The sequence below is a fragment of the Passer montanus genome, unplaced genomic scaffold (assembly GCF_014805655.1).
Source record: "Passer montanus isolate IOZ18808 unplaced genomic scaffold, ASM1480565v1 scaffold545, whole genome shotgun sequence".
Classification (NCBI taxonomy): domain Eukaryota; kingdom Metazoa; phylum Chordata; class Aves; order Passeriformes; family Passeridae; genus Passer; species Passer montanus.
Window position 1 is genome coordinate 3,086 of NW_024370430.1, and position 8,802 is coordinate 11,887.

Consider the following 8,802-nt stretch of genomic DNA (forward strand, 5'->3'; position numbering starts at 1 on the left):
GGGAGGGGGCGGGGCCGCCGGGGGTGGGGGGGGTCCCCGGGGGTTTTGGGGGGGTCCCCGGGGGTCCCGGTGTCACCGGCGCCGTCCCCTCCGCAGACGAGGTCGGGGCGCTGGTGTTCGACATCGGCTCCTTCTCGGTGCGCGCGGGCTATGCCGGCGAGGACTGCCCCAAGGTCGGTGCCACCGCGTCCCCAGCGCCCCCTCAGTGTCATTGTCACACCCCCCCGGCCGGGCGAGGCCCAGCGTGCTGTCCCCGCGCGGTGACAATGCCACCGTGTCCCCAGGGCCACCGTGTCCCCAGCATGCCATCCCCATGGCCAACGTCCCCACGGTGGTGACAATGCCACCGTGCCACCAGCACGCTGTCCCCATGGCGGTGGCATTGTCACCGAGGCCACTGTGTCCCCAGCATGCTGCCACCACGGCCACCGTGTCCCCAAGGCCACCCCAGGCCACCGTCCCCATGGCGGTGCCAATGTCACCGTGCCCACGGTGCCCGTGCCGCGGCGCTGTCCCCACGGTGGCAGTGGCAATGTCACCGTGCCCACGGTGCCCGTGCCGCGGCGCTGTCCCCACGGTGGCAGTGGCAATGTCACCGTGCCCACGGTGCCCGTGCCGCGGCGCTGTCCCCACGGTGGCAGTGGCAATGTCACCGTGCCCACGGTGCCCGTGCCGCGGCGCTGTCCCCAGGCGGATTTCCCCACCACGGTGGGGCTGCTGTCCCGAGGCCCAGCGTGCTGTCCCCGCGCGGTGACAACGCCACCGTGTCCCCAGGGCCACCGTGTCCCCAGCATGCCGTCCCCATGGCCACGGTGTCCCCACGGTGGTGACAATGCCACCGTGTCCCCAGGGCCACCGTGTCCCCAGCATGCCATCCCCATGGCCACGGTGTCCCCACGGTGGTGACAATGCCACCGTGCCACCAGCACGCTGTCCCCATGGCGGTGGCATTGTCACCGAGGCCACTGTGTCCCCAGCATGCTGCCACCACGGCCACCGTGTCCCCAAGGCCACCCCAGGCCACCGTCCCCATGGCAGTGGTGACAACGCCATTATCCCCATGGTGGTGCCAATGCCACCGTCCCCATGGCGGTGGTGCCAATGCCACTGTCCCCATGGCAGTGGTGACAATTCCACTGTCCCCACGGCGGCAGTGGCAATGTCACCGTGCCCACGGTGCCCGTGCCGCGGCGCTGTCCCCAGGCGGATTTCCCCACCACGGTGGGGCTGCTGTCCCCGGACGAGGTGTCCCTGGAGCTGGACGGGGACAAGGACAAGAAGGGCGGCAAGGTCTACTACATCGACACCAACGCGCTGCACGTGGCCCGCGAGGGCGTCGAGGTCCTGTCCCCGCTCAAGAACGGCATGAGTGAGCACGGGGACACTGGGGACATTGGGGACACCACTGGGGACATTGGGGACACATTGGGGACACACTGGGGACATTGGGGACACACTGGGGACATTGGGGACACACTGGGGACATTGGGGACACACTGGGGACATTGGGGACACACTGGGGACATTGGGGACACACTGGGGACATTGGGGACACACTGGGGACATTGGGGACACACTGGGGACATTGGGGACACACTGGGGACATTGGGGACACACTGGGGACATTGGGGACACATTGGGGACATTGGGGACACACTGGGGACATTGGGGACACATTGGGGGCGCTGGTGTTCGACATCGGCTCCTTCTCGATGCGCGCGGCCTATGCCGGCGAGGACTGCCCCAAGGTCGGTGCCACCGCGTCCCCGCGCGCCCCCGCAGTGTCATTGTCACACCCCCCTGGCCGGGCGAGGCCCAGCGTGCTGTCCCCGCGCGGTGACAACGCCACCGTGTCCCCAGGGCCACCGTGTCCCCAGCATGCCATCCCCATGGCCAACGTCCCCACGGTGGTGACAATGCCACCGTGCCACCAGCACGCTGTCCCCATGGCGGTGGCATTGTCACCGAGGCCACTGTGTCCCCAGCATGCTGCCACCACGGCCACCGTGTCCCCAAGGCCACCCCAGGCCACCGTCCCCATGGCGGTGCCAATGTCACCGTGCCCACGGTGCCCGTGCCGCGGCGCTGTCCCCACGGTGGCAGTGGCAATGTCACCGTGCCCACGGTGCCCGTGCCGCGGCGCTGTCCCCAGGCGGATTTCCCCACCACGGTGGGGCTGCTGTCCCCGGACGAGGTGTCCCTGGAGCTGGACGGGGACAAGGACAAGAAGGGCGGCAAGGTCTACTACATCGACACCAACGCGCTGCACGTGGCCCGCGAGGGCGTCGAGGTCCTGTCCCCGCTCAAGAACGGCATGAGTGAGCACGGGGACACTGGGGACATTGGGGACACCACTGGGGACATTGGGGACACATTGGGGACACACTGGGGACATTGGGGACACATTGGGGACATTGGGGACACACTGGGGACATTGGGGGGACACTGGGTCACCCCATGGGACACTGGCGGGGAAGGGCAGCGGGGTGGGGGTCTCAGGGGTCACTGCTGTGCCCCGGCCCGTGTGTCCCCGATGTCCCCAATGTCCCCATGTCCCAATGTCCCCAGTGCCCTCAAGTCCCTGATGTCCCCAATGTCCCAATGTCCCCAATGTCCCTGATCCCCCTGATCCCCCTGATGTCCCCAACATCCCCAATGTCCCCTCAATGTCCCCAATGTCCCCAATGCCCCCAATATCTCCATGTCCCCATTGTCCCCAATGTCCCTGATCTCCCCTGATGTCCCCAACCCCGATCCCCCCGATGTCCCCGATGTCCCCGACATGCCCTGTCCGTGTCCCAGTCGAGGACTGGGAGTGCTTCCAGGCCATCCTGGACCACACCTACGGCAAGCACGTCAAGTCGGAGCCGGGGCTGCACCCGGTGCTCATGTCCGAGGCGCCGGTAGGTGCCCCCGGGCTGTCCCCGGGCTGTCCCCGGGCTGTCCCCGGGCTGTCCCGGTGTCCCGGTGTCCCCAGTGTCCCCGTGTCCCCGCAGTGGAACACGCGGGCCAAGCGGGAGAAGCTGACGGAGCTGATGTTCGAGCACTACAACATCCCGGCCTTCTTCCTCTGCAAGACGGCCGTGCTCACCGCGTATCCTGCGCCTGCCGCCCGGGGTCACCTGTGTCACCTCTGTGTCACCTCTGTGTCACCTCTGTGTCACCTCTGTGTCACCTGTGTCACCTCTGTGTCACCTCTGTGTCACCCAGGATCACCTGTGTCACCTCTGTGTCACCTGGGGTCACCTCAGTGTCACCTGTGTCACCTCTGTGTCACCCGGGGTCACCCGGGGTCACCCAGGGGTCACCCGGGGTCACTCAGGGTCATTGTGGGAAAATTTGGGGTCATTTTGGGGATTTTTGGGATTTTTGGGGTTTTTTGGGGCATTTTTGGGGCATTTCTGGGACATTTTGGGGTTGTGGTCACTCAGAGGTCACTCAGGGGTCACTCAGGGGTCACTCGGGGTCATTTTGGGGTCATTTTGGGCCATTTTGGGTCATTTTTGGCCAATTTTTGGCAATTTTGGGGTAATTTCTGGGATTTTTGGGGGTTTTTTGGGCCATTTTGGGCTCATTTTGGGGATTTTTGGGGTTGTGGTCACTCAGAGGTCACTCAGGGGTCACTCAGGGGTCACTTTTGGGTCATTTTGGGTCATTTTGGGCAACTTTTGGGTCATTTTCATATCAATTGAGCAATTCACCCAGGATCACCTGTGTCACCTCTGTGTCACCTGGGGTCACCTCAGTGTCACCTGTGTCACCTCTGTGTCACCCGGGGTCACCCGGGGTCACCCAGGGTCACCTCAGTGTCACCCCATGTCACCTGCATCACCTCAGGATCACTTCAGGATCACCTGGGTCACCTCAGGGTCACGTCAGTGTCACCTCAGGGTCACCTGTGTCACCTCAGTGTCGCCCCATGTCACCCCCAGGGTCACCACAGTGTCACCTCAGTGTCACCTCAGTGTCACTTGAGTGTCACCTCAGTGTCACCCGCGCTCACTGCAGGGTCACCTGAGTGTCCCCCCATGTATCATCTCAATGTCACCTCTGTGTCACCTGGGTCACCTTGAAGTCACCTCTGTGTCACCCCAGTGTCACCCCAGTGTCACCCTATGACGCACCCCTGGGGCGTGGCCGGGGCTGGGGGCGTGTCCGGGGGCGTGTCCGGCGCTGTCCCCGCCCCGTTGTGGCCTTGACGGGCGGGCGCAGCTTCGCCAACGGGCGCAGCACGGGGCTGGTGCTGGACTCGGGCGCCACGCACACCACGGCCATCCCCGTGCACGACGGCTACATCCTGCAGCAAGGTGAGCACCCCGGCCAGGTGAGCCGCCCCAGGTGAGCCGGCCCCGCCCCGCAGGCATTGTCAAGTCGCCGCTGGCCGGGGATTTCATCTCCATGCAGTGCCGGGAGCTCTTCCAGGAGCTCAACATCGACATCGTGCCGCCCTACATGATCGCCGCCAAGGTGGGCGTGGCCGGCGGGCGTGGCCAGGCACAACGCCCCTCCCACTTGTGGGTGGGGCCACCATTAGCCCCACCCCTTTAAAGGTGGGATTGTTTAGCTCCGCCCCCTCCAGGGCAGCCAAAATATCTTAGCTCCGCCCAGTTCAGGGTGGGCGTGTCCTGGGGTGGGTGTGTCCCTTAGCTCCACCCCTTTGAGGCCACACCCCCAATGGGCAGTGCTATCATGTAGCCCCACCCCCTGAGTGACATCACCCTTAGGCTCCTCCTCCTACCCCAGCCCAGGGGAGGCTCCTCCCCTCTTTATTTGCATAATTACCTAAGCCACGCCCCCTTTGCGCTGGCCACGCCCCCACGCAGGAGCCGGTGCGGGAAGGGGCCCCCCCGAGCTGGAAGAAGAAGGAGAAGCTGCCCCAGGTGTCCAAGTCCTGGCACAACTTCACCTGCAACGTGAGTGGGGGGATTTGGGGGGGGTCCCCGGGGGGGCGCGGGCCCCCCCTGATCCCCCAGCCCCATTTCTGGGGGTCCTGTCCCCCCAGGAGGTGATCCAGGACTTCCAGGCCTCGGTGCTGCAGGTCTCGGACTCGCCCTACGACGAGCAGTGAGTGCCGGGACCCCCGGGGGGGGTTTGGGGTGGGGGGACCCCGAAAGCCGTTTTCACCCCAGGGTGGCGGCGCAGATGCCCACGGTCCACTACGAGATGCCCAACGGGTACAACACCGACTACGGGGCCGAGCGGCTCCGCATCCCCGAGGGGCTCTTCGACCCCTCCAACGTCAAGGTTTGGGGGTCCCGGGGGGTTTTTGGGGGTCCCAGAGGGGTTTTGGGACCCTCTGACCCCCCCCTTTCCCCAGGGCCTCTCGGGGAACACCATGCTGGGCGTGGGGCACGTGGTCACCACCAGCATCGGCATGTGCGACATCGACATCCGGCCGGTGGGTCTGGGGGCGGCAGGGACCCCCAAACCGGGGGGCTGGGGGCGGCAGGGACCCCCCTCACATCCCGCGGGTCCCTCCCCCCATCAGGGGCTCTACGGCAGCGTCATTGTCACCGGAGGGAACACGCTGCTGCAGGGCTTCACCGACCGCCTGAACCGCGAGCTGGCGCAGAAAACGCCCCCGGTGAGACCCCCGGGAGGGACCCCCGGGAGGGACCCCCGAGATGGGGAGGGGACCCCAAACCCCACTGTGAGGGACCCCCACAATTTGGGATGGGGGGACCCCAAACCCTTCTGAGAGACCCAGACCGAGCCTCAGGGCTTCTCCCAGTTATCACCAGTCACTCCCAGTTGCCTCCAGTGCTTTATAGCTGTCCCCCCAGTGGCTCCCAGTTGCCCCCAGTTGCTCATAGACATTCCCCAGTTGCCCCCAGTAACTCACAGCTGTTCCCCAGTAGCTCCCAGTTGCTCACAGCCATTCCCCAGTTGCCCCCAGTAACTCACAGCTGTTCCCCAGTTGCCCCCAGCCATCCCCCAGTTGCCCCCAGTGGTTTGTAGCCGTTCCCCAGTTGCCCACAGCTGTTCCCCAGTAGCTCCCAGTTGCTCACAGCCATTCCCCAGTGCCCCTAGCCGTTCCCCAGTAGCTCCCAGTAGCTCCCAGTAGCTCCCAGCCGTCCCCCAGCGCCTCCCAGTGCTCCCAGTGACGCCCCTCTCCCAGAGCATGCGCCTGAAGCTCATCGCCAGCAACAGCACCATGGAGCGCCGCTTCAGCCCCTGGATCGGGGGCTCCATCCTGGCCTCGCTCGTGAGTCGGGGGCTCCGGGGGGCCCCCCAGCCGGGACCCCCCCGAACCCCCCCAAACGGCCCTAAAACCGCCCGCAGGGAACCTTCCAGCAGATGTGGATCTCCAAGCAGGAGTACGAGGAGGGCGGGAAGCAGTGCGTGGAGCGCAAGTGCCCCTGAGCAGTTGCTCATAGACATTCCCCAGTTGCCCCCAGTAACTCACAGCTGTTCCCCAGTAGCTCCCAGTTGCTCACAGCCATTCCCCAGTTGCCCCCAGTTGCTCACAGCCATTCCCCAGTTGCCCCCAGCCATCCCCCAGTTGCCCCCAGTGGTTTGTAGCCGTTCCCCAGTTGCCCACAGCTGTTCCCCAGTAGCTCCCAGTTGCTCACAGCCATTCCCCAGTTGCCCCCAGCCATTCCCCAGTTGCCCCCAGTAACTCACAGCTGTTCCCCAGTAGCTCCCAGTTGCCCCCAGCCGTCCCCCAGTGCCCCTAGCCGTTCCCCAGTAGCTCCCAGTAGCTCCCAGTAGCTCCCAGCCGTCCCCCAGCGCCTCCCAGTGCTCCCAGTGACGCCCCTCTCCCAGAGCATGCGCCTGAAGCTCATCGCCAGCAACAGCACCATGGAGCGCCGCTTCAGCCCCTGGATCGGGGGCTCCATCCTGGCCTCGCTCGTGAGTCGGGGGCTCCGGGGGGACCCCCAGCCGGGACCCCCCCGAACCCCCCCAAACGGCCCCAAAACCGCCCGCAGGGAACCTTCCAGCAGATGTGGATCTCCAAGCAGGAGTACGAGGAGGGCGGGAAGCAGTGCGTGGAGCGCAAGTGCCCCTGAGCGTCCCTGAGGGAGCCTGAGGGGAACTGAGGGGAACTGAGGGGATCTTGGGGTCCCTGAGGGGATCCTGGGGTCCCTGAGGGAGCCTGAGGGGTCCTGAGGGGAACTGAGGGGATCCTGGGGTCCCTGAGGGGAACTGAGGGGAACTGAGGGGATCCTGAGGGGATCTTGGGGTTCCCGAGGGGATCCTGGGGTCCCTGAGGGGATCTTGGGGTCCCTGAGGGATCCTGAGGGGAACTGAGGGGAACTGAGGGGATCCTGAGGGGATCCTGGGGTCCCTGAGGGGATCTTGGGGTCCCTGAGGGGAACTGAGGGGATCCTGAGGGGATCCTGGGGTCCCTGAGGGGATCTTGGGGTCCCTGAGAAATCCTGAGGGGTCCTGAGAAATCCTAAGGGGAACCTGAGGGGAATGAGGGAGCCTGAGGGAACCTGAGGGTCCCTGAGGGGTCCCGAGGGGATCTTGGGGTTCCTGAGGGGAACTGAGGGTCCCTGAGGAATCCTGAGGGGCCCTGAGGTATCCTGAGAAATCCTAAGGGGAACCTGAGGGGAACTGAGAGAGCCTGAAGGAACCTGAAGGGATCTGAGGGATCCTGAGGGAGCCGGAATGATCCTGAGCAGATCTGAGGGGAACCTGAAGATCCCCGAGGGATCCTGAGGGTCCCTGAGGGGATCTGAGGGTCCCTGAGGGGAACTGAGGGTCCCTGAGGGAGCCTGAGGGGATCTGAGGGATCCTGAGGGTCCCTGAGGGGATCTTGGGGTCCCTTAGGGATCCTGAGGGGATCTTGGGGTCCCTGAGGGGATCTGAAGGTCCCTGAGGGAGCCTGAGGGCGCCTGAGGGGTCTGAGGGGAACCTGAGGGGATCTGAGGGGAAAATCGGGCAGGAATCCATTAAAACCCGCACAACCCACCTGGAACCGGCTCTGCGCGGCTTGGAGGCGGCGGGGACGGTTGGGGGACGGTTTCTTGGGGGGTTTTTCACCGATTCCGGCGGATTTCGCCTCAAAAATCGTGAGGGGGGGAGCGGCACGTGCCGGGGCGGGCGGCGCTGCGCATGCGCGGCGGCACGTGAGGGCGGAGGGGGCGGGACAGCCCGCGCGGGTCTCGCGAGAACGCGGCGGCGGCGGGAACTGCGCGGCGTTCTCGCGAGAGCACCGCGCGCTCGCTCTCCGTTACCGGGCGGGCAACGGGGGGGGAGGGGAGAACCGGTTCGGTGACGTCACGGGCCGGAGCGGTGACGTGAGTACCCGGCCGAAGGGCGGAGGAGAGACCGGCGCTGGAACGGGACGGTGGTGGGGGGGGAGGAGGAGGAGGGGGTGTGTGCGCGGGGATAAGGCGCCCGCACTGCGCACGCGCAGCGCCCCTCACGGACTCCAACTGCCGGCAGCCCCCGCGCGCGCCGCGAGGCCTCCCCCCGCGCGGGGCGGCCACAACCCCGCCTGCTCGGCCTTCCGGCCGCGCCTCGCCGCCGCTCGCCGTTCCCCGCCCCAGGCCTTCAGCGGGATCCCCCCGGTGCCTCCTGCCCTTCCCCCGCAACGCCGTTCTCCCGCGCCCTCCGCGCAGGCACTCTCCGCGGACACCCCGCGCTCCCGAGGCCCCCTCTCTCTCTCCGCGCGCGCCCACTCTCCCGATTGGCCGCCGCGCGCCGCGCACCCTCTCCTATTGGGCAAGCCCTGCCGCCCCTCCCCTGCAGGTGGGCGTGCCCTCGCTCGGCCCCGCCCTTCCCCTATATAAGCCCCGCCGGGCCGGCGCGGCGCTGCCATCGCGGGCGGGAGGCGGCGGGCGCGGACGCCCC

General features: G+C 66.5%; 2 protein-coding genes across 2 annotated transcripts in view; both read left to right on the forward strand.

Moving 5' to 3' along the window:
- Positions 1 to 5: 5 nt before the first annotated feature.
- On the forward strand, positions 6 to 6,363 carry ACTL6B (actin like 6B; the record flags this gene model as incomplete). Its single annotated transcript, XM_039725209.1, has 13 exons — positions 6 to 173; positions 1,204 to 1,369; positions 2,803 to 2,903; positions 2,997 to 3,094; positions 4,213 to 4,307; positions 4,361 to 4,467; positions 4,824 to 4,913; positions 5,003 to 5,064; positions 5,130 to 5,244; positions 5,318 to 5,398; positions 5,489 to 5,584; positions 6,119 to 6,205; positions 6,283 to 6,363. Coding segments are annotated over 13 exons (1,347 nt in total), but the record flags the coding sequence as incomplete, so codon positions are not given.
- Positions 6,364 to 8,061: 1,698 nt separating this feature from the next.
- Positions 8,062 to 8,802, forward strand: part of MEPCE (methylphosphate capping enzyme) — an 8,017-nt gene continuing 7,276 nt past the window's right edge. The window contains 1 exon segment of the mRNA XM_039725211.1: positions 8,062 to 8,075. Within this exon segment, the coding sequence (XP_039581145.1) occupies positions 8,062 to 8,075 (14 nt within the window).